At 58.7% G+C, this 24213-nt stretch overlaps 1 protein-coding gene across 5 annotated transcripts; it reads right to left on the bottom strand.

The window, feature by feature from the left end:
- Window positions 1–410: 410 nt before the first annotated feature.
- On the bottom strand, window positions 411–24213 carry NECTIN4 (nectin cell adhesion molecule 4). Of its 5 annotated transcripts, none has more exons than XM_057314750.1 (11): window positions 23924–24213; window positions 19111–19194; window positions 16802–18174; window positions 7693–8052; window positions 6124–6414; window positions 4716–4836; window positions 3662–3810; window positions 3262–3418; window positions 2783–2858; window positions 2364–2438; window positions 411–2086 (listed from the first exon to the last, which is right to left on the bottom strand). In XM_057314750.1, the coding sequence occupies exons 3-11, from the start codon at window positions 16875–16877 to the stop codon at window positions 1865–1867; spliced, it is 1527 nt and encodes a 508-aa protein (XP_057170733.1). In that variant the 5' UTR covers window positions 16878–18174; window positions 19111–19194; window positions 23924–24213; the 3' UTR covers window positions 411–1864. The 5 variants fall into 5 exon arrangements, with proteins under 5 accessions (XP_057170733.1, XP_044235784.1, XP_057170734.1 ...); XM_044379849.3 differs by having other exon boundaries at window positions 16802–16947; XM_057314751.1 differs by lacking the exon at window positions 19111–19194 and having other exon boundaries at window positions 16802–16947; window positions 23889–24213.

Below are 24213 nucleotides of genomic sequence, written 5' to 3'. Positions count from 1 at the left end.
GCTCAGCCCCAGATGGGCCTGTGACCTCGGTGCAGTCACGTTACCTCGCTGAGCCTCAGAGTCCACACGTGTGACCACGGAGGGGATGAACTAGGTGAACTTTAATCCTCCAGCTCTTTCCGTGGAACACACTTGAGTGTCGGCTTCTTTGTAGAGTGCACACTGCCGTCCGCCTCCCGGGCCTGTTTTGGGGAGACTCCGACACGAAGGCGCTGGCTGTGCGGGAAGGAGCTCTTGGCTCTGCGGGCCTACCTGGGAGCTCCCAGAGGGGGCAGAGGGCATTTCTCTCCCCTTCACCTCCCAGCCGCAGGCATCCTAGCTCCTTCCCTATTTGGGGCCCGGGGGAGGATGGTGCTGAGAGAGCACTGAGGGCTTACACAGCCCAGGGGCAAGAGAGGAAGCAGGCAGAACAGCTTTTATCTGTTTATTTAAAAACAGAATATCATTTTATGTACAAATATGCACATATTTACACAAAATGTACAGACAAGGACCCCAATCGTTGGGCTCCACATTCAAAGTCCTGGGCTGGCTGGGGAGCAGGGGATGCCGTCTCTCCATTGGTCCAGAAATCTAGCAGATTTCAGGCAGAGTAGGGTTTGGGCATTCTGGCTGAGTGTGTTCAGGTGGGCCAGGCAACAATGCACCGTATCTAACCCCAGCCCAGACCCAAGAAACTTCCAGAAAAGCCCCAGGTTAGTGACCCCGAGGTCCGTGGGGGAAAGGAGACATTCTTGACCCCAGTAGCTCCTTCACCCCACCCAAACTCCCCCTCCCTTGGGCTGTAATCACTACCCTGTCTCCCCTACACCACAATCAAGCCAGGAGCCCTTGTCACCCAGACCCCGCACCCCCCCCCCCCAACGGACCACAGACAACTGCGGATGCAGCTAGGAGGAGAGAGGCAGCTAGGGGAAGGGCCAAGGACCCCACCCCGTCCTCCTGCAGCCAGGGACCCAGGGGCTCACGCCCCAACTCAGACTCCACAGCACCAGACGGGCCTTAGAAGGAGCACCTTTCAGAAGCACAGGCACGAACCCCTGCCGGGGTCTGAGCGGGGTCCAGCTTTGCCGGCTTCCCCTGCAGGCTGGCCTCACGCTAAGCAAACCAACTAATAACAAACATCCAGCTAAATCAAAAGTTGTGTTTTTTTGTTTTTTTTTAAAGATTTGTTTCTCCTATTAAAAGTATTCGGAGCAGTATTCCTTAAAGACACTCCCCCAGCAGGTTGATTTATAGAAAATATGCACATGCAGCAGGGCCCAGAGGCCACCAGAGGCCACCAGAGGGCCAAGGGCTTCTCCAGTAGGGGTGCTAGTCCCCGGCAGACCCCTGAGCCAGCTGCTTCACGTTCGCCCCTTGGCTCCCAAGTGGTGGGAGCCCGGCTCCCCAACTCAGGAGGCCAGAATCCAGTTCCAGCTATGCCTGCACACCGGGTCTGACCCACAGTCTCCACCTCTCACCTCCAACCTCTGCATCATTAATACTGCTCTGGGGTCTGAAGAGATAACCTGTGCTTCCGGGTAGGGGTCACACCGCCACGCCATACACAAGCCAAGCCCACCACAGTGCACCTGACTCTGACAGCAGATGTGCAGCGCAGGCACGGGCACCCCTACACACACACACACGCACACGCACACACACGCGCACACACGCCAACACAAGGGGGGCAGGGAGGACTCGACCGGCAGAGCCTCCCATCATCGAACAGAAGGGCTGGAGGAAAGGTCGAGCAGTCAGTGGGACGGGGGGAGCATCTTCCTCAAGAAATAAGATGTGGAGGGAGGGCCCCCCCGTGATGAGCAGAAATCCCCCAGGTCAGCAGAAGGAGCCAGGTTCAGGGGAGGGAGGCAGGCCTGGGTCAGACCAGATGCCCCCGCCCGTTGATGTAGATGCCATTGCCCGTGGGTTTGGCCCGCAGGGTCCCATTCTCTTGAACAAAATGGTTCATGGCCTGTTTGATGCCTTCATCCCGATCTTCCTCCTCCGCCCGCCCAGAGCCCGGAGACAGCAGTTCTGTCTGCGTTTCAATCTCCCTCACCGTGGTCAGCGTGGAGTAACTCCGGCCCTCCGGCTCTTCACTCTGGAGACCAAGGGCAGAGGGAGGTCAGGAACCAAGGCAGGGCAGCCAGACAGGAGGGGGGCCGGTTGGGTCAGGTCACGTGCAAGCTCAGGGGCTTGGAGCTGGGGGCCAGGAGCGAGTGTCAGGCATGGGGCGGGACAGCCAGAGAACGAAGGCACAACAGAGATGCCAGGGCTGAGACATGGGGACTGGTGCGGGGCCGCTGGCCGCCACATCTGGGATCAGGAGAGGGGCCTGAGGAGAGTGGTGGGGACGCCGGTGGGGCCGGGGGCCTCACCATCACAGAGCAGCTACTGTTGTCCTTGAGACTATCAGGGTGGCCCTCGGCTCTCAGCCCTACACTCTCCTCCGGCTGTGGGGCCCGGACACGGGGGAGGAGTCAGAACAGGGCTCCGCCTCCTCCCTCCTCCCCTCTCCCCCAGCCCCACCTGTCCGTTCATTCTCCCTGATGCAGTCGTCCTCACCCCCCCACCCAGCCCCGCCCTGGAACCGGGGCTGATGGTGGCTTCCCAGAGCAGCCCCCAGGCCCGTGCTAAAGGGAGCCAGGCGGAGGAGCCCCACAGACCCAAAGCAGCTATGCCCCCAACTCCACCCTCAGCCCCAGCTGCGAATCAGGGGCCAGACCTGGTGGAAGGCTGTGCTCCTGTTCTGCAGAGGGACCCCGGGCCCAGGAATGCACCCAACCTTGGCACACACCTGGCTCCTGGGGTCCGCGTGATGGGAATGCAGCCTCCGGATAGAGTTCTCCCTGGTCAGGGTCAGCTCCTCCTCGCTAGGAAAGACCCGCCCTGATTAGCCGCTGAGGGTAGTAGCCGCCTCCCCAGGTGCGCCTAGCTTCGGCCAAGCTTGTGTGAGACCGGGCTGGAGGGGCCTGGCACTGTGCTGTCCCCGCAAGCGTGAGAGAGTGGCTGCAGGTGGCGGTGTGTGTGTGTGTGTGTGCACGCACGTGTGCACAGTGTTCGAGTGTGTGTACCTGGTGATACCCGGGCACGTGGATCTGACCCTCACTCAGCAGTCTGGTTCTCCCCATTCAGCTGTGGAGCAAGCCCTTCTCACTCGCCGAAGGACTCTGCCCACCTCCGGTCCACCCGCTCCCAGTCGTGGCCCCCACCTCCCGCTCACGTCATCTTTGCTCCCAGCTCAGCTCTGCCCGCCCAGGAGCAGCCCGTACTCACTATTTCTGGGTCATCTGCTGAGCCTTGCGCCGATGGTATCGGGACATGAGCACCACCACCACCACCAGTAGGCAGAACAGGAGCGCGGCGATCACGCCCACGACCACCACAGAGGCCGACACCAGGTCCACCTGCTTCCCTGGGGCATCCTGAGGGTCTGCGGGACACAGGCCTCCGTCTGAGGGGCGTGCTCAGATCCCTGACCCACCCCAGCCCTCGCAAACCCTGCCACCTGGTCCCCACCAACACATCCGAAACCTCCCCTCAGCTTGGCCCTCAGGAAGGTACGTGCAGTCCCGCCCCTCCGAATCAGCACTCCCCCAATTCCCCCTCTCCATCTCGCTTGCTAATGCCCCTCCAAGCCCTGGGCCCAGGCCCCCACGTCTGCCCCGCTGCTTACCGAGAACATCCACGGTGACCTGAGAGTCCCTGGAGGACACCTCATTGCTGACGTGGCACACGTAGATGCCACTGTGCTCCGTGGTCAGTGGAGGAAAGCCCAGCGTGTCCCCTTCCGCTCGGACCCCGCTGGGCAGAGGCCCGTCCAACCTGGAGGACAGGGAAGCTGGGGCGGGTGGAGGCTGCCACCACCCGACGTGCCCGGGCAGCTCTCCACCTCCCTCCCCCATGACGTCACCCAGAGCCGCTGGCTGTTCCCACGGTGCCCCTCCCTCCCCGGGGCAGGTCCAGGCAGAGGCCCCTTCTCCCTGCCGCCCAGCCTGACCCGGGCACCCCACACACACACCCGGGGAAGATCCACACGCGTGCCATCCCACCGGCTCCCACAGGCATCACGTCATCCAGCGCCGGGTACCAGGCCGGCGTGATATGAGGTCCACACAACGGGACACCCCTTTCCTATCTGGGCTCAGATATCCTTGGAAAATGTGACCGCACGCCCCGACACCCGTGACGCTGCACAGCAGGGTGTGTGAACAGAGCCCGAGGCACGAGGTCACATGCACCGCTCAGCCGCTCACATATGAGCACACGCCTGTCGGGGGCTCGCACACGAGCACCCGACCCCTCCCTGAGGCCCCGGACATCTCCGATCCGGCGGAGGCACCCGCGAAGCAGGGGTGGTCGTAGTGTCGGTTTAAGAGCGGTTACAGCCAGCTGAATCTTTTTGTCTCATCTACTTTCGGCACACCCATAAAGAAATAAAATGCTAATATTGAAATACTGTGTTATATTTCATAATTTTAAAGTTAGGGGGAAAAAACCAAGGACCTACTGGCTTATTCCCTACCAGTGACCACGTACGGTAAACTCCCTGGGGCAAGTCAGTAATAATCTTTGGTGACCATGCAGATTCTTGCATAGGTCTAAGCACGTGCCCTGATTTATTTGGGGTTCAGGATATATTGTCCAAGCCCATAAGGAGTACACGGCGGTCCTGCGAGGGCAGGGCCCCAGTCCGGTGCTAGGCCCTCTCCCGGGGGCCAGGCCCTTACCGTGTCCAGTTGTACGAGGGAGGGGGGTGCCCTTCACTCAAGCACTTGAGTGTAGCTCCTTCTCTGCCGACCTGCCACAGCTTTTGGTCTTCAAGGCCCCTCACAGAGGCCTCAGCGAGGACTGGAGTGGGAGGTGGGAGGAGAAAGAAGGGGGATGAGGCTTTTAATCGTGTTGTTTCTGATCGTGTTCCTCAAAGGACTCCTGCCCTCCCCCCTTCTCTGTTTCTCTGTCCTTCTCCTCTGCAGCTGAACCAAGCCCAGCCCATCCTTGCTGGGTCCTTGCCGCTTGGTTCCCTCCCCCTCTGAGCTCAGAGTCCACATTCATTGATCTGGACAATGAGCCTCTAAGTCCCTCGGGAAAGATTCACATTTTTTCTGAATCCCCTGTGGCCTCGAGCGGAGTAAGAGTCACAGAACAGGTGTGCAAAGGCTCCCTGAGTCTCCAAAGGCTTAACAATCCTACTCACTCACACATTTCGTTAACAATCATTTACTGAGGACCTACTTTGTGCCAAATGCTGGGTCACTACGAATAGAAAAGAGTCCTATGCCCGAAGAGGCTCTGGGTTTAATGCCAGGAAATCTCTACCGCTTACTGAACACCACGTAATGCACGAGGCCTTGTGTGAGATGCTTGGTCGTCGTGGCTTCTATTTCCCATCAGAACCCTGTAAAGTTCATCTAATTATACTCCTTCTGCTGCTGGGCACAATGCAGACGGACAAGACTGAATAACAGCCGGTAAGTAACAGAAGTAGGGCTTGTCCAACCAGCACGAGGGCCAAGCGGTGGGGCCGGCAGTCCTCGGCAAGCCTGTCTGTCTTCGGGTATTTCAAAAGGTCCTTTCTTTCTTTCTTTCTTTCTTTCTTTCTTTCTTTCTTTCTTTCTTTCTTTCTTTCTTTCTTTTTTTAAAGATTTTATTTATTTATTTGACAGAGATAGACAGCCAGCGAGAGAGGGAACACAAGCAGGGGGAGTGGGAGAGGAAGAAGCAGGCTCCCAGCGGAGGAGCCTGACGTGGGGCTCGATCCCAGAACGCCGGGATCACACCCTGAGCCGAAGGCAGATGCCCCACGACTGAGCCACCCAGGCGCCCCACGACTGAGCCACCCAGGCACCCCACGACTGAGCCACCCAGGCACCCCTCAAAAAGTGCTTTCAATCCCATGTTCATGCCCGATTCTCCCAACAGCCCTGTGCAGCAGGGCAATCTCCTTTGGAAACAGGAGGACGCTGAGGGTCAGAAGGTCAGAGGGGTCTGAGTGATCTGCTGAGGTCATCTGCGATGAGCTCCTGGTCGTCTGTCTTGGCACTAGTGCTCTTGCGGCCATACAAGGGGGCCTTGGGCATCCAGCCTGGCCACACTGGGGTGGCTCAGGGTCTCTCTGCCCAAGATCCAAGTACTCACAGGCCACTTGGAGGACGTGGGTGATCCTCTGGTCCTGGAGCAGGCCAGGGTGGGACACCACGCAGGTGAGCGGCTGCCCATTCATGCTGCGGCTGGGCACCAGGTGGAACTCTGAAGTGACAGCCGCTGAGCGGGAGTGCTTGAAGGCCCGGCTGGACGCTGTGCCCTTGACCTCCGTGTCCCAGGTCACGCTGGGGGCTGGGCTGCCTTCTGCCGTGCAGGAGGCTGCCAGCGTCAGGCCCTGGCCCTCTTCTAGCGCTGGCCCCGGGTTCAATGAGGGCAGGGGAGGCACTGCAGGTGGTGGGAGGCAGGGGTCATGGTCAGCACACCCATGAGGAGGCCCTGCCCCGTCCCAGCTCAGTCTTACACTGGCAAACATTTTCAGGCTCTTTTTCTTCTCTTATTTCACCAACATAGACACCAGATGAGGGGTAGAACTTCAGCTGACTTCGTACCTTTCTCTATTTGATTTTTTTTTACCATGAGCATGGGTCATTTTTTAAAAAACATAATGAAGTAAATACAAAACTAACCAGACAACATCTATATCCTAATAATCACAGCCACCACCTGGTAAAGCCCTTACTATGTGCCAGGTATTGTGCTAAACGCTTTATAAATGTTATTTCACTTAATCCCGTCAACAGACCAGCAAAGTAGGGATCATTACCCCTGTTTTATAAGAGAGGAAACTGAAGCTTGGGAAGGCTAAATGATTTGTCCCAGACCATCAGCTGTAAGGGGATGAAGTCTAGATTCACACTCAGGACTTTCACCCCCAAGGCTAGTGTCACAAAGTTCCATGTGGATAAAGGGAAACTAGAGGCCTTTATTTATTTATTTTTTTATCTTCCTAACATGAACAGCTCAAGCACAGAATGGAAAACACTTCACTAGACCACAGGTCTGGGGCATCCATGGGCCACGAGAGCCCACAGTGCAAAGCAATGGTTTAAAAGTGCTTGTGATCTCCAATCCAACCACATTCATAGAAGGTCCAGGTCAAAAAAGGTATCAGCCACGCTGGTCAGAGCTGGGGCTGCGTGTCCGTATCTCAGCCCACGTTTTAAAACCATGGAACCCAGGATGGCGAGCGAGGCTGTGAATGAGTGCTTTCGGGAGAACTACTGCAGAAACTAGCCAGCATAGCTTCCAGAAGAGGGGGTGGGGTGGGAATGACAAAGATCCTCAGCCCTTTGAAAGGCTGGGGTGCAGAAGACAGAATGAGCCTGGGCCACATTGCTTCGGAGGGTCAAAGTGACCAAGTTGGGACGTGCAGAACGTTCTAATAAATGGACTCTTCCCCAAGGCTGACAGAGCTGTAGGTAGCAAGCTGTTGAGGTCACTTGGGGAGAATTCCTAGACTGGGTGGGAGGATGGCCTGGAGGAGACTCCCTCAACCCTGCAGGCCCTCCCTCCCCTCTTATTTGGGCTCTCCTCCGGGCCCGTGCATTTCTGCAGACCCCATCTCTGCGTCCACCCCGCTTCTGCCTTCGAAGGCCCGGGCGCGGCCTGGGGCCCCTGCACACGCAGCACCCCCCCTCCACCACAGCCGGCGGCCCCACTTACCCAGCACGCGGAGCCGCAGCCGCGCCTGGAAGCTGCCGGCGGGGAAGGTGCTGACGCGACACTCGTACTCGCCCTCGTCCGCCTGCACCGCGTTGCGCAGCAGCACCGAGCCGTCCAGGGGGCTCCGTGGGGGCGGCGGCTGCTCCACGCGGCCCTCATAGGCCTCGCCCACGTGCAGCCCGTATTGGAAATGCAGCAGCGCCAGCTCCCGGGGACCCTCGCCTGCGTCCACCCGAGCCCAGGCCACCTGCCCCACCTGCTCGCTGGAGTCCCCGCGGTAGATGCAGGGCAGCTTGGCGTCCTGGCCCAGCACCACTGTCACCAGGTCCGCGGTCTCCAGCTCGCCCGGCCAGCACCGGCCTGCAGGGGGCGGACAGGAGGGGCCAAGATTAGGGGTGCCGCAGAACCCGGGGGTGGGGGTGGGGGTGCGGGGACACTTACGCATGATGACAGCGAAGGCCACCAGAACTCCTGGGGCACTTTCTGCCTGCCAAGTATTTCGTCCATTACCTCATTAGATGCACAAAACCTTCCCAAGAGGTGGGCGTCATTATCACCATTTAAACAGATGAGGAAACTGAGACCCAGAGACAGGAAGCGCTTGCCTTAGGCCACCAGGTCGAGGGCTGCAAGAGTCACACCCTCTCCCAGCCCAGGACTGTGTCCTGGGCAATTGTGAGGTGGGAGGCTCTAACCAGAGGAGACACCCAGCCTCTGCCCTCAGGGAGTTCACGGTCCTCTCCGGGAAATGGAGTTTAGGCACACAAAGACCGGGAAAGCCAGGGACAAACGGTCACAGAAGGTTCAACCTACCAAGGGGGGTGGGGCAGGGAAGTGAATGCTTTCAGGAGGTGTGGCCAGGAGCCAAGGCAGGGGTCGAAAACAGTTGGCGTCTAGGATGGGGCATGTAGTGTGGGAAGGGTCCATCCCAAGAGGCCCCTCAGAACATTCTTTTCATGGCTTGAAGATGAGAGACCTGGATTCCCAGAGAGAAGAAGGTATCCATGTGGGAGGAATGGCACGAACTGAGGCTCAGAGACAGGAATGAGCAAGTCACTGAAGACAGGCCCCAGATCAGAGGCCCAGAGAGATGAGGTCAGGGCAGACACACAGCAAAGGGGTCGACGGGGAGCCAGACGCAGAGGAGCAGAGAAAGGGACCAGCGAGGAAGGGCAAGTGCAACGTATGTCAACGGAGATAGCAACAAAGCGCCCAGGGTGGCTCTCGTGTCCCCTCCTTTTCAAAGAAGGATCCTTTCCTTGCCCTCATGGAACCTGAAATCTGGTCAGGAGGAAGCAATACATTTGCGGACAAACACGGAAAGGTGTGACGGTCTCGGATTTAGTGCTCAGTGGTGTGTGGCAGGCTAACTGTGGGATGGGACAGTCACTGGGGACCCGAGTCCTGCGGGAGGGCCTCATGTAGGAGCTGGGTAGGACCTGGAGGGGAAGAGACCCGGAAGGGGATTCCAGGTGAGGGGCCAGGGTGGGCAAACCCGAGAGGTGGAGAGGCTGGCTGGTTCAGGAAGCAGAGAGGGAAGGACGCACCGAAGGCAGAGGGTGTGTGTTGAGCAGGCGAGGGACACGAGGCCGGGCCTTCCACACCAGGCAAAGGAAGTCATGGGGAATCACGGCAGCGAGGGGCCAGTGGGACGTGCCCTCTGACTAGAAAGTAGGGACCACGAAGACCCGAGACTCGCTAGGGACCCTTCGTGCTGTGGGACGGGGAGGAAGGGGACAGCCCTGGGGGAGACTTGGCAGGATTTGATCACTGACCAGAAGGAGAGATGAAGACAAACGACAGACAAATCCTGGGTTTCTGGGATGAGTGGCTTAGGAGGGAGGCAGGGCCTGGGGAAGCTCAGGGTCGGGAAGAAATAAATGTGGAGCCGTGGAATAAAGCGTGGGAAGCACAGGGCTGGGGGCGGAGTGAGGGCTCCCTCTGGGATGGCAAGAGCTCCTTGCCTTGGAACGGACACCTGGCAAGTACACAGCCCCAGAAGAGCAGGGCCCCTGCCTCTGGCCAGCACGCAGACGCCTCGCTCACACTGTGCCCCTCCTGGAAGGCCCTCCTCCCTATGTCTGGGAGCTCGTACTCATCACTGTCTGGGTAACTCCCAGTCATCCTTTAGGACTCCGCTTAGACATCACTTCCTCCAGAGTCCTCCCTCCCCCACCCCTCCCCACCTCCACCTCGGGCAGGGAGAGGTGCCCTTCCCCTCTCCTGCCCTAGCGCCCTGCTCTCACCTCACCATAGTACTTTATCCCCGGATGGTGTTCGCTCTTTTCTTGTCTGCTCCCCCCACCAGACAGAGCTCCCTGAGAGTAGAAACTGGGTCTCACATCACACAGGGAAACCTGGTTTCTGATTTAGTGTTCAGTGGCATGTGGTCAGCATTCTTGGCGTGTAATTGGTGCCCAATATATTTGACTGAATGAATGAATGAGAGAGAGAGAGAGGCAGAAGAAGGAAAGGGTAGAAGGAAGAGAAATGAATCTTTGGTTGGGCTGGGCAGACAGGGAGGGGGTTGGCATGGCAACCAGGGGCGGAGGCAGGATAGGCTGGCTACTTGGGTTCTCTGCCAAGGGAGCAGCTCCGGACAGCACATGGGGAGAAAGACGTGGACGGAGGGGGCAGTTATGGAGCGGGAAGGGGAAGGCCCCTAGAGTGGGCCAGAGGGTTCCAGGGAGGCAGAGCCCAGGCCCAGGGAAGGGGGTCCCAGGGCCTTGCTAGAAGGGGTGGAGGGAGGGAGGATGCTGTTGGGAGGACCCGAACAGGACGGGACAGACCTGCAGGGCCAGATACCAGGGCCCTGACCTGCCTAAGCTGGTCTTGGTCCCACCCAGCCCAGCCTGGGAGTCCAGCTAACTACCCATACCCCTCCCAGACACCTCCTCCTGGCGCTGGAGGGAGCAGGGCTGCCGAGGAGGGGCTGGAGGTGGGCTTGGGATCAGGGCTCATCCCTCCCCACACTTCCTCTGCTTCAGACACTGGTGTCTGTGGGCCCACGGATCCCCAGCCCTGCGCCACCGGGACGCTCAGACCTTCCTAAAGACTGTTTCTGGGACAATGTCAGAGGGCATATTTTCCATCCCTATCCCTACACCTGCCAACCACCTGCCCCTCTCCACAACTAATCCCCCACATTTTCCCCGACGTATACCTTCTTCAGGGCACAACAGGCATATGCCTGAGTCGCAATCCTCCACGTCCCTCCCTGTGAGATCCCCACTCCCCAGGGACAAGCCCAAGCTTTGCAGGATGACGCACCCAGGAGAAGAAGAGAGTCCCTTCAGGACCTCTCCCACAGCCCCCCACAGCCCCAAATCCACTATTCAGCGGGAGCATCTCAGCTGGGGGCAGCACCCTTCTCCAGTTCATGCACACACACACACACACACACACACACACACACACACACACGTACACGCATGCACGTGTGCACAGGCTGCCAACAGAAGGAAGAGAGAACTTAGGCCCTAGAATCCCTGTCCTGGGCTAACTGGACCCAGAAGCCCTGACTTCCAGGCCAGGGCAGGCCAGGACTGCCTCCTCCTCCTCTCCCCCACCCAGTGCCCGCCCGGCGTCAGCATGATGATGTCACCAGAGCAAAGGAGACACACCGCCTGCCTGGTGAGGTCACCCTGCGGGCATGTAGTTGCCAGGCCAGGCCAAGCCCACGGACCCTTCTGCAGCAAATTGTTTGCTGAGGCCTGTGGACTCTGCTGGCTGGGCACTCCTCCCTCTGACCGTCCCCACCCCTCCTCCCGGGAGCACCAGGACGCTGGTCAGGAGCCCTGGTGATTCAGATGCTGCCGCACAACAGCCCGCCTAGCCACAGCCGCCACCAGCCACCACCTTGCGCAAGGGGAAGAACAGGCCCGACTGGCCGGACGGGATCCCTGCCCTCAGCCTCCCCCACCCCTGGCCAGGCCCCCTCTTTGGGGCCCTGCCCTCTGTGTACCCCGCCCGCTCCCAGACAGGCCCTCCATTCCGGGCCTGGGTTGGCCGCCTGCCCCCCCACCTGGGCCTGGGTCCCAACTTTCCTCTCGGGGTGGGGCCCGGCCTCTGATCTCAGAAGGGGACACTGAGGCTGGCAGCCACCGATCACAGCGTCTTTGGGGAAGGAGGCTGCCCTTTAGGAGGGGCCTTTCTCCATCAGTATCCCTGGTGGTGCAGAGAGGGGTCTGTAGGCAGGGCCTGGAGGAGGGTCTGTGAGGAGGAGGGAGGGAGGGAGTCGGTGTGAGCTTCCGAGTCTGAACCTAGGACCTCTTCGGGACAGGGCCTGGCGGCGCTCAGGGCTGGGCTCACAAGGGAGGCCGGCTCCATGCTTGAACTGGGGAGTGTTTCGCACCTGTACGCTCTCACGTCCTATCCTTAGGGAAGTGGAGGTGCTCGTCCGCGTCGGGAGAGAGGAGCCACGCAGGGGCGCGTGCGTGTGAGCGTGTGCATCTCACGTGCCCGCGTGCACGGTGCGCGATCCCGGCCCGCGGGACTCCGGACACAGAGTAAATGTTTTGATGTCGGTGTCTCCGGGCTGCCGCATGTCTGTCTGCCCCAGCTGCCCTTGGTCAGTGCTGTGTGGCTTTGTGCCTTCGCCCCTGCGTCCCAGCTGGAGTGTCGCCAGGCACCCCTCCCCACCTCACCCCAGACTTGAGGGCAGATCCATCTGGGGTGGAGGTGGTACCCGGGATGAGGTCACTGTCCCTCCAGGTGATGGGAAATTGCCATCCAGGGCTCCCCGGCAGAACAAAACAAAAGCTCACCCTACCCTTGCTCCTCAGGTTCCTACTAGAAGGACTCCCACCCTTCTCACCACTCCCCCCCCCCACTAGCGCCTCTGGCCCCCCAGGAGGCCTCTCCCTGGGAATCTGTCAGGCCTCTGCTGCTGCCACCACCAGAAAAACCAGCTCCAGCTCCAGGCCTGGGGTAGGGGCTGTCTGGTGTGGGTTTGGTGGGAAGGGGGGCATCTGGCCTAGGGCTAAGGGGAGGGGTCCAAGCTGGGGGGGGGGCGCTCATTCTCCTTTGTTAACTCTTGCCTCCCCTCACCCCACAGCAGCGGCCTCTACCAGACTGAGCTGGAAGATGTGGGAGATTTTGGGGTAAGAAAGGACCTGGGAGGAGCCCTGAAGCCCCCCATTCAGGACAGGTGGCATTGACAAGCTGTGAGCCCGTTTTCTTCCGCCCTTCCCCCCACAGCCTTGGCCTTGGAGTGCTAAGGAACTCTGAAAGCCGGGAGATTCTCCTTCTGCCTTCATCCCCGTCCCTCACTTAGCCCCCATTGTCCTAAGCCCCCCAGCTTAGTGAGAGCTTCCCAACCTGGGCAAAGTGCCCACCCACAGATTAGTGTCTGGGGAGGGGGGCCACACCAATCCCAAAGGGAGGCGAGAACAATGCAGGAGGACAGGCCTTGAGGCAGCCCGGCTCTGGCCCAGACACAGCTCCCAGCACAGATAAGTCCCCTAAACCCCCCGGAGCCAGAGTCTGAGCCTGGCTGAGTCACCACAACAGCCACACTGTGGGTGGGAGACCCAGAATTCGGCTTCTCCCAAACTCCTGAGATCTTAGCCACCCCCCCCCCGCCCGAAATCCTGCCAGCCAAACCCCCCAAAGTGGGGGCCAGCTCTGCCCCACCCCAAATCATTGCCTCAACCCAGCTCTCAGGACACACCAGTCTTAAAGGCAAGTGGGGAGAGGTTGGCCAGCAAGCTATGGGAAAAGCTCGTGAGGCCAGAGGCTCCCAGTCCCAGTGAAAGACCCCACCTCCTTCACAGGCCCCCAGCTCTGAACTTCACCTTCGACCTTCATGTTAGATTCAGTTTTCAGATCCAGCCTGGGCTCCTCTCTTCCCTTCCCTCCTGATTCAGCTCCTCACACCACTCTCAGTCCTTCTCTTGGCTAGCCTTTGGTCAGTGCTCGGGGAAGTTGTGGGGGCCAGAAAGTCGGGGCCTCCTCTCCTCACGAGGCCTGCTCCCTACAGTGGCTGTCCTCCTCAGCCTGGAGGGCTCCAGGGCCCCAACACTGTGCTCTAGAAGCTGGAACCGTGGGCTCTGTCACAAACTCCTCATTGCCAACTCTGTAGCTGGGGTCCCCTTAGCCCCCCTGAAACACTAGGGTGGCGCCAAGGTCACTGGGGCCACAGGGTTTCCCTGGGATTCTCCTAGTCCCCGCCACCTTGGGTGGGGAAGCCTGTCCCCCTTTCTGGCTTTGGGTTGGTCCTGCAGGAGAGGGCCTGTCCCCCTCTGTAAACAGGAGTAGAAAAGCAGGGATGGGGCCCCTCCCTTTCTAGGAAACTAACCTCAGGTAGAAAGCTGATCCTAATCCTTGGGGGGCAGACCACAGAATTCAGGGAAGCCCTCACCCTCTGGTCCTACAGGACCCAGTTGGGCCCAGACAAAGAGCTAGAAACTAGCATCGTACCCGGGAGGGGTGTCTGTAGATTTGGGCCCCTTAGCCCCAGGGCAGGAGATGGGGGAGGGAGAAGGGAGGGGACCTCACCCGGAAACTCATCCCATTAAGGAGAGACAAAGAGCTGTGGTGTCAGGCGCCTCCCAAGCCTGGGCTCCTCTCCCCGTCAGGGGTGGGGCAGGGCCCTGGGGCTCAGAGCTCTAATGGCCCAGGAGTTGGGGGTAGGGGGGTGCACTGATTTGCGCCAGGGCAGGAGCAGAAGGCAGAATCCAGGGTACAGCCACCCTTGGTCCCCACTGAGAGATGGGCCAGGACCTTTCCCCTGCTATCACCACAGCCACACTGACCACCTCCTCCAGTACCCAGCACCCCGCCCTCCGTCAGGGGCTGGACAGTCACACAGCCATAGGACTGCCGGGCTGGAAGGCCCATGGAGATGGTCAGGTCCTACCTCCTGGTCTGCTGAAGTCCACACTCTTAGCTGCCCAAGGTAACCTCGCAAATTAATAGCAGAAATGGGGCCAGAATGCAAGACTCCTGACTTCCAGTCCAAGGCTTTTCAGAGACAAAAACAGTCCTGCTTCCCGGGGCCTTACACACAGAGGAGCCAGGGCGGGGGTGGCAGTGGAGGGGGCCGTCAGGCTGGGAACTGGTGCTGGGAAGCGAGCGCCAGGCCTCAGAGCACCCCGCAGCTGTGCACGGTCCCGGCAGCCGCAGCAGAGTGCGACCTGGGGTAAGCCATGGCCCCTGTCCATGAGGCAGTGGGCAAGGTCAGGGTGACGCCCTAACTACGGGAGGCCTCCTCTCTCCTTCCCTGGGCTTCTCTTAGCAAGAACAGCTTTGTGTCCTGGAAAAAGAAGGCAGGGACCATGTCTTGTCCCCACTGCGTCTCCAGCACCTAGTACCCCGGCTGCACCCCGACGTACGAGCCTTTAATGGGCGAGGGGTTGGGACAGCAGGACACTCACCTGGTTGTACTTCTAACACTAGCAATCTTTTTTCTTTTTTTTTTTTTTTTTGAGGTTGAGAGAGAGAGAGGGAGCACGTGCTCAAGCAGTGGGTGGGGGAGGGGCAGAGAGCGATAAAGAAAGAGAGAGAGAGAGGGAGAGAGTCTTAAGCAGACTCTATGCCCAGTGTGATCCCAATGCAGAGTCAACGCGGGCCTTGATCTCACGACCCTGAGATCATGATCTGAGCTGAAATCAAGAGTCTGACGCTTAACCAACTGAGCCACCCAGGTGCCCCCAACATGGAGTAACCTTAAGATGTCACTTGCCTACCTATCTCTCTCAGTTTTTCCGCCTGTAAAATGAGGCAGTTAGAGCAGTGGCCTCTCTGACCCCTTCCATGTTCTGAGACCCCAGGGCTCCATTCTTCAGGGGTGGGTAGATCCCACAGAAAAGTGGCTGCCAAGTTCCCTGGCCCCAGGGACCAGACCCCACCCTCGGGGCCGGAGCAAGTGAGGAGGGTTGTCTGGAAAATAGAAATTGAGACAGGGGTGGGAGGCAGGGGCTGGAGCTTGGTATCCTGTGATTGGAGACTGGCCCACGACCCTTCCATCCTTCCCGCTGTGGGATCAGAGCAAGAGCAGTGCCCACCCACCCACACATCTCTGCCCCATTCTCCGCACAGCTTCAGCTGGGGACAGAGAGGGGAATCAGTCCTGGGCGATGCTGGACAGGAGACCCCCTTGCAACTGCACCTGGGCCGATCCAGATAGGGCTCTGTCTTCCAAGGACAAAGATTCCTCAGTCACTCATTACCCTGGAAACAGCCTAGGGAATCCCACTGTGCTCTCACTGTGCACACACAGGCATAGACACACACACACACACACACACACACACACACACACACTCTCTCTCTCTCTTTCCCCCACTCCGAAGATTATAAATTCCTGTAATTTATACGCATTAGGCAAGAGTGACATAAGGCATCTAGTTGAGAAAATAAGGGACGGAATAAAGAAAAGGAGGCCACACCCTATGGAGAAGTTACCCTACCCTAGACCCCCACTCATCTAAGTATCACGCCCACCTGACCACTTAATAGTGTGCCCAGGGAAGAAGAGGGGCCAGCGTGAAGGAGTTTCCGCCTCCCCAGTGTTTTCCCAGCAGGTGCTCGAGTCTCGGTAGGTACTCTAGGACATCACGGAGAGGGGAGGAGGAAACAGGAATGCCCCGTCCGCTGTCTGGGCATCAGGCTTCCTGCACCCTGATGGCTGCTAAAACCAGCTCAGCCCTGAGTCAGCCCAGCGCCGGTCAGCAGTTTTGGAGCCTGGGGGGTGGCGAAGGAGCCTCCAGGAAGCCCTGGGGTGAGAGGGTACCCACCTGCTCCACCCCCGGCTCACCTTCCCCAGGGTCAGCACGTCTTTTCCCCCAGAGGCAGCTGTGGCTTAGGCAAGGCTGTGGCAGGTGTGGTCGGGGACCCCAGACATAGTGACACAGCCTGGGGCTGAAAGAGGGCACGAAGCGGAAGAGTGACCCCGGCTCTTCTGGGGGCACTACGGGCAGCAGGGGTGGGAGAGAGAGATCGGTTCCTAGGTCCAGAGTCAAGGGAAAGAGAATGTTTATGTGTGTGCGTGTCAGTGCGTGTGTGTGCACGCGCGCGCGCGTGCGTGTGTATATGTGTGTGCGTGTGTATGTGTGTGTGCTGGCTTGGCCTCAGAAGCAAGGGTCCTGATGGTTCAGGCAAGTCCTACCTGTAAATGATGCCAGCAGCAGCAGCAGCAGCAGGGCCTCGGGCCCCCACATCTCGGCTCCCAGGGACAGGGGCATCGGTCGGAAGGCAGAGCTGCCCAGTGTTTCTGAAGTTCCACCGAGTTCTCCCTGGGAGCCGGCTCTAGAGCTGGAGAGGGCACCGACCCAAGAGGCGGGAGATCACGGAGTCCTCAGGCACGGCCACCCCTGCCTGTCCCTCTGCGGTCTCTGCTAGGGGACCCAGGCCCGCTCTGCCCACCCAGCTAGAGCTACCCCCAAAAAGCCGTGGTCGGGAGCTCCGAGCTCCCCCAGAGCTGCTTCCCACGCTGTGGCCAACAACGACGGCAGAAACCTGGGAACCTGCTCAGCAGGTCAGAACAGGTGCGTCTCCGGGGGTTGGGCCTGGCACGGAGACTCAGCAGCCACCGCCCCCACGGCCTGGGCTGGCTGATGGGCGCCAGGGAGGGAGGGAAGGAGGGAAGGACCTGGCGGGGGGATCCCATCGTCAGCTGCAGGCTTTACCTGGCAGCATGGAAGGCGTTGGGAAGGGAGAGGCAAGGTGCTGGGGGGCGGGGTAGAAGAAGGCCCAGGGTGGCTCAAAGTGGGAGGCACCGGGCCAGGAGGAACAGGGGCAAGGCCCTTGTAGGTGGAAAGGAACCCAAGTATCCCACACCCCAGCCAGCCTTGCTGCCTCCCCAGGGCCTTGCCAAGTTCCCCAATCTCCTGGAGGGGCTCGGCTTTGAAGCTGAGAATCAGAGAAGAGCAGAACTGAGAAGTACAGTACTGCCCCATAGACCTCATTCTTCAGACGAGAAGAGCGGCTCAGAGAGGGGAACGGGCTTGCTGGAGGACACACAGCTTTGACAGTAACACGGTTTGCTCGGACATCTCCATCCCTGAGACAGGAATCTAGTTCAATGACCCCAGCAAAGGAGCTTAAGGGACACCCTCCTGTATCCCACCGTCTATAGGAGAAGCTTAAGGACTGACCGAGAAATTAGCCCCGCGGATTCCTGGCCTCCCTCGTGGGACCCTCTCTCAGCTTCAGCACCTCCCTGTTACCTGGCCAGGAGTCCCAAAAGTGCATCAGCACAACTCTCCATGGTTCCTTTTATCTTTTTATCCCATGGTCACAGGATGAGAGCACATGTCTGGACTTTGCAAAGATAATCTTCATTTCAAACACTCTGTCCCTGTATCCTTGTAAGTATACTCACACTCGTAAGACCACGTGCATAAAATGTCTCCCCAAGTCACACAAAACCTTACTGGCCAATCTGGGACAGACAGAGGAAGGGGGCAGGCTCTGAACTCCCTGAAAACTGGGGGAAGGGGAGGGACAAGCTCACAGACAGACTGGGGCTAAATAAAACAGCTAAATATGGAATGAAACATGAGAAAAGAAAATACAGGTTAAGCTTGGCAGCAGGACCCTTTTGTCTGGCCGGGGGCGGGAAGGACTCGAGAGCAGTAAGGGAGGGTCATCTCGTGAGGACTATTTCCCACACCCCACAGCCCACACCCCCCAACTCTGTCAAAATCGTATTCATCTTTCAAAGCTGACCTCAAATGCCACATCTTCCACGAAGCTTTCTCAGCTCCTCCCACCCAAAATGAATCTCCCTCTGTTCTCCCCCAGCCTCTGCTAGTCCCTTTATTATAGCTTGTGTACCCATAATTTGTGCACATCTTATCTCCTTAACTAAATGTAAGCTTCAGTTCACGAAGCATGGACCGGAGCCTGCTGTGTGCCAGGGACTCAGCAAATGTGAAGCTGAGGGACGGGACCAGAGCCGGAACGCCAGGATTGTTTTATGACCTCATCTCCGTCACCCCTGCTAGGTCAGCTCGCAGCACTGAGTGGGCACTGAGCACAGTTTTGTCGAAGGCGTGAATTGGTGAGTGAATGGACGTCAGCATGGAAGGGGTGGCCCAGGAGGGTCAGTAAAGGGGAGATCCCGACTCTCCTGGCCCTGGGCCATCACCTGGACTCTTGCCCCACCTCTGGACCATGACCCCCACGCTGGTCTAGGTCCAGCTGTCAGCAGTGACCATGCTAGTGACCTCTTCTTCGAGGGCTATTTCCAGCAGGTCAGGGGTGGCCTCCAGGCCCAGGCCAGATGCCCAAACCCCTCAGTTTTCTCCACCTCCACCTTGGCAAACCCCTTCCCCTCCTCAGGACGCAGGTCCCCGCCTGTGCCAAAGGAGCAGCCTCACCCCGATGCCGCTTTGAGATCCTCTGTGGCAGGGGTGGAGTAGGGCCAGGGGGGATGGGGGGGAGCATCCTGTGTTATAATTATAATTATCACACCTTGGATCCTATCGCATGGTTTCAGAGGAGCTCCTTTCCTTCCCACGGATTCACCCCTCCTGGTCCAGGAAACTGGAGGAGAAACTGAGGCATGGGGGTGGGAGAGCAGTTAGGTCACAGGGTGGGCATCCAGCTCCTGTATCCCATCCACCTTCCCATTCACGGTATACCCCCACCCCTCCACAGTGCCACCGGCCAGCAAGTCTGTGAGCCCCTCCATCACTCACCCCTACTCCGGCCATACGGAGGACTAAGGGGAGGCGGGACTTGTCAGAGCTGTTGTTAAGCCAGAATACACCCAGTATAGTCAGGCCAGGCAGCCACTCCTGGCCTTGGCTTGTGGTAGGAGTCTGGCCCTCCCTCATCTAACAAATATCCATCTCCAAGTTGCTCTCTGCCCTGTGTCCTCACCCTTGTGCGTCTCACGAGGGCAATGCTCTTGGGGGAACAGGTCCTCACACTTAGGCCTTTCCTCCCCTCCTCTGGGACGAGGCCTGGGGGAAGGCAGATTCCAGGGCTGGGCTGGAAGAAAATCCTGGCTGGGGAAGACCTTCTAGACCAGTGCCCGGTTTCCTGCGTTCTGTTCTTTCCTCACTGAACCCCCACTCCCCTCGTGCCTCACTAGCTGCCCTCCTCCCACCCAAATTCTGGGCCCTACGAATGGGAACAGTTCAAGCCCAGGTGGCATCTTGAGTGTGTGTACCTGTCTGAGCGCCATCACCGTGCCTGCCCACCTGCCTTAGTTTACTCACACTTAGTGAGCCCCACTTTGTGGCAGGCTCCAGGGAGGGGACAGGGACACCTAACACACAGTCCCTGCCGTCGGTGAGCCCTCGGTTAAGAGAGGTGGGAAACAGGAACGACAGGACGCCATGTCCCACCAGCTTGTGTTCCCTTCGTGTCTCTGAGCACCCGCCGCGTCCAGACCCAGGGCTGTTCCTGCGAGCACAACTGCAGATGTTCACAATCGGCATGTGTCCAGGCATCTGCTTACAACTCACCTCTGTCCCCATGGCAGGCTGCACACCTAAGCCGAACCGGTCGGAGTGGGTTGTGCTGAAATTTTTGTTTGTGTCAATGGGACTTGGAGATGAGTCAGGGAGGGACAAGGATGGGTGGGGTGGGGTGGCGAGAAGAGTGAGAGTGAGGGTCAGACTGAGTGAGGGGGAGGAGGAGCTGGTCAAGGCGGGGGAAGGGCTGGGTGGGGGGGGTGCAGGAGGATGGGTTGGGGTAGGAGTAAATCAGAGAGCTCCTTAATGAGTAATATCCCTATTTGCAGTGAGATCCCCGGTCAGAGATCCCAGGAAGCAGGAGCCCAGAGGCAGAGGCCTGGGGCCGGGGGTGGAGGAGACCCTCGAGCTTTGGGAGAGATAATAGTGGGTTATAAGGGGCGCCTGGGTGGCACAGCAGTTGAGCCTCTGCCTTCGGCTCAGGGCGTGATCCCGGTGTTATGGGATCGAGCCCCACATCGGGCTCCTCCGCTAGGAGCCTGCTTCTTCCTCTCCCACTCCCCCTGCTTGTGTTCCCTCTCTCGCTGGCTGTCTCTATCTCTGTCAAATAAATAAATAATAATTTAAAAAAATCTTAAAAAAAAAAAAAAGAGTGGGTTATAAATCAGAGTAGAACTAGGTAGAAGCCCGAGTGTGGACAAAATCTCTGCGACCCCTGTCTACCCAGCTTTGGGTCTCTGTGTGACAGGAAGCTATTTCTGATCCACTCGTTGCCTCGGTTTCTACAGTTTGTACAGAAAGGGGGTGCTGGGGCGCCTGGGTGGCACAGCGGTTAAGCGTCTGCCTTCGGCTCAGGGCGTGATCCCGGTGTTATGGGATCGAGCCCCACATCAGGCTCCTCCGCTAGGAGCCTGCTTCTTCCTCTCCCACTCCCCCTGCTTGTGTTCCCTCTCTCGCTGGCTGTCTCTATCTCTGTCAAATAAATAAATAATAATTTAAAAAATCTTAAAAAAAAAAAAGAGTGGGTTATAAATCAGAGTAGAACTAGGTAGAAGCCTGAGTGTGGACAAAATCTCTGCGACCCCTGTCTACCCAGCTTTGGGTCTCTGTGTGACAGGAAGCTATTTCTGATCCACTCGTTGCCTCGGTTTCTACAGTTTGTACAGAAAGGGGGTGCTGATGGACATTATGGTAGGAGATTGCTGATATGGGATTTGATGCTAGCCCCCAGACCCAAGGCTGTTTCAGGTAGAAGCTTAAAGCTCACTTCTGCTCCTTCCCAAGGTGCCCCCCACATCCAGAGCTCCCCAAAGAGAGAATGGGTTCCAGCAGCTTTTCCTCCACTGAAAAATACCTTTGCCCCCTGTGGCTGGAGCGTCCCTGTGCCCAATATTAGGACGGCGGCATCCTGTTTTCTAAGAGATTCCATCTGAAGCTTCCATCTGACACGTGCTGTGCTGTTCCTATCTCCCCGTGCTGCAGGCCCAGTGACACCCAGTCGCCTGCCCCACTCCTTCACGACAACCACACTTCCTGGTTGCCTCCCGACATCCCCCGGAGCTCAGGGGGCTGGAGTTGCTTGTTCCTAAAGAGGTCTACAGCTGGAGTGACCCAGCGGGGGAGATGGCTCAGCAAAAGGCATGTGTGGGCCCCGTTCCTCAGAAGGCCGTTGGGTGCAGAATCCCCTCCTCCTTGCTGTCACCCCATGGGCTCCCCGGGCATCTGCAAACACATGACCATGAACTCAGGGACCAGAGACAGATGCCTTTATTCTTTGGCCCTGTGTCTCTGGATGGGCTGGCACTTTTAGAAGGCTCCAGAAATAGGCTGTGGCAGGTCTAGGACAAAAGTGGGAGCCCCCATGGAAATCAGAGTCTTCCAAGCGATGACAGTGGCAGCAGGAGATAAAGCAGCGAAGAGGAGTAAGAGCAAAGGCAGGCAGGGTCCTGGGGCTTGGCAAGAGAATAGATTCTGGTGAGGACCCCAAGCTGTGCCCCCTGCCTTCTCCCAGTCTCTGTCCCAACCACAGAAGGCGCCTGCTCCTCCCAGGAAGCCCACCTGCAGCCCCAGGGGCCCGCAGAGCCCGCAGAGCCCCAGGCGCCTTCCGGAAGCAGCCGCCTTTGGAGCTTCTCGTGCCATCCAAACATTCACCTTGGATGCCGCGAGTGTGGTGCCCTCTGCCAAACAAAGACAGCCACTTCCTGGCCATCAGCCTGAGCCCCTGTCACCCGCCGCCCCACTCAGCTGCCCCAGGGGAAAGAAAGCCTGCTGAGGCCCTAAATGAAGCCTCAACCTGGGACCACGCAGTGGGGGTAGCAGGACAGCTGTGGAGGCCAGGAGACCAGGAGGCCCAGGGCTGTGGGAAGCCTGGAAGGGCTGGGAGCCTCGGCAAGAGTGGGGAAGGCCCTGAGGGGAAAGGCAAGCGTTCCCTGAGGGGAGACCTGAGAGGAGGGGGCAGAAGCTGAGAAGACATGAGGGGGAGAGCGACACGGGGGTGGGGGACTGGGGACTCCCGTAATTTGAGGTCAGATTTTCTTTTGAAGTATGCTGGCATATCTGCCCTCCGTGTGGCCAGGGAACATTCGCCCGTCCGTCTCATAAACCCAAGTTCCCTCCTCCTCTCCTCTCCAAGACCCAGGCCCCCTCGGACCTGCGGCTCTGTTCCCCTCGCCAGCACGTGGTGCCGCTGTAGAGGGGCCCGGGCCGAGGGGCCCCAGGAAGCAGGAGCCCAGTCTTCCAGTTCCGAGACAGCCCCCAAGGCCCTGCTGCAGCACAACTGGCTCCCACCGCGCTTGGGAGACTGGGCCCCTATCCCGCCTCAGTCTGCAGCCCCACGGACAGCGAGGCTGGGAGAAGTCCCCGTCTGTGTCAGGAGCAGGTGTGCAAGCCGAGCAGGGCAGGCCCCTGACCCCCTCCTGAGCATCTCTCCACACCCACCCCAAGAGGCACTGCAGGCCTTCCTTGCAGGCAGCCCTAGGCGCTGCCCTCCAGCATCACCTTAAAGCCTTTTTGAACCTGTTTCTCCTTCAATTCTAGAAGTGGCATAAAAAAAAGGGCTAGGGAGCAAGAAACAGAGCAAGAGTTCCTTCCTGTGATAGTTTCCAAGATCAGGGAAGCCCTGGTCCATGAACTAGAAGGAAAGGGTAGAGGAGCAGTGGCGAGTCTAACTCCCCCTGCCAGCCTCCCTGGCCCCAGGCCTCCGTGCTCTAAGGTCTTCGGTGGGGAAATCCTACTCCCTGGAAAGGGCCCATACACTGAAGCTGACTCAGGTCCTCATGAGGAACCGACACCGCAGGACTGTGCCCGGGGACCGACTACCGTCTACAACACAGCCAAAGGGGAGAAGCCTGGCCCCTCCTGGAAGCTTCCAAGGCTCCTTGCAGGACAGTCAGATGGTTGGCTCTGTCCAGCAGGACAGGGAGAGAAAGAAGGGCAGACTCAGAGAGAGAACCACAAAAGTAGACCTGGTGAGACAGATCTCAGGGCTCAGGGAGACAGGCAGACGCGTGGAAGAAGAAAGGAGCAGGGGGCAGAATAGACACGCACGGAGGACCGGTGAGGCGTAATTCAGAGAGGCGGAGAAGCTGAGACAAAGTCTGAAACACAGACCCAAAGAGAAATGTCTGAACGCCTCCTTGCCCACGGCTGCCCCTTCCGCCTACTTTCCTCTCCTGCTCTCAATTTCAACCACCCAATGTGGACCCGATGACGTTTTCCACTCAGTATCACCAAGTCCCTCAACAGTTCAAGTTTTTCCCCATCCTCAGCCCACCTCCCCACCGCTCTCCAGCCCGCCTGACGCCTCTCCCCTCCACCCCGTCCGCTCACAGTTCCGCCTTTCTCCCACACTCCTTCCCGCTCACGTCTCAATCGGACGAGCTCTCAAGATCTGGCCTCTGGCCGTCTCTTTTCCCGGCCATTCCTCCGTCCTTCTGCTCCCCCATGTCCTTATTCTGGCTGAACTAAGAGCAAAGAGCCAGAATTAGGGCCAGGAAGGCACGGGGCCAGGCAGTCCACTGGCCAGAACGAGCTGGGGAAAACGCAGGTCAGAGGACAACAGAGGAGGAGCCAAGAGGGTGGGAAAACCCTGGGGGCCGCAGGCAGAGGGGATGGAGGAAGTCTGGAGACAGGACTGAGAACCAGGATGGCTCCG

The sequence above is a fragment of the Ursus arctos genome, unplaced genomic scaffold (assembly GCF_023065955.2).
Source record: "Ursus arctos isolate Adak ecotype North America unplaced genomic scaffold, UrsArc2.0 scaffold_2, whole genome shotgun sequence".
In the NCBI taxonomy this organism is placed as follows: Eukaryota; Metazoa; Chordata; class Mammalia; order Carnivora; family Ursidae; genus Ursus; species Ursus arctos.
The sequence above is the reverse complement of the archived record's forward strand: the minus strand, read 5'-3'. Positions and strand labels throughout refer to the sequence as shown.

Coding starts and splice junctions, on each gene's coding strand:
- NECTIN4 (XM_057314751.1), bottom strand. CDS start 16,877: ATGCCCCTGTCCCTGGGAGCCGAGATGTGGGGGCCCGAGGCCCTGCTG. Junction 3,811..4,715: donor CCCTCGTACAACTGGACACG/GTAAGGGCCTGG, acceptor CCTGTCCTCCAG/GTTGGACGGGCCTCTGCCCA. Junction 2,087..2,363: donor ACAGTAGCTGCTCTGTGATG/GTGAGGCCCCCG, acceptor CTTGGTCTCCAG/AGTGAAGAGCCGGAGGGCCG.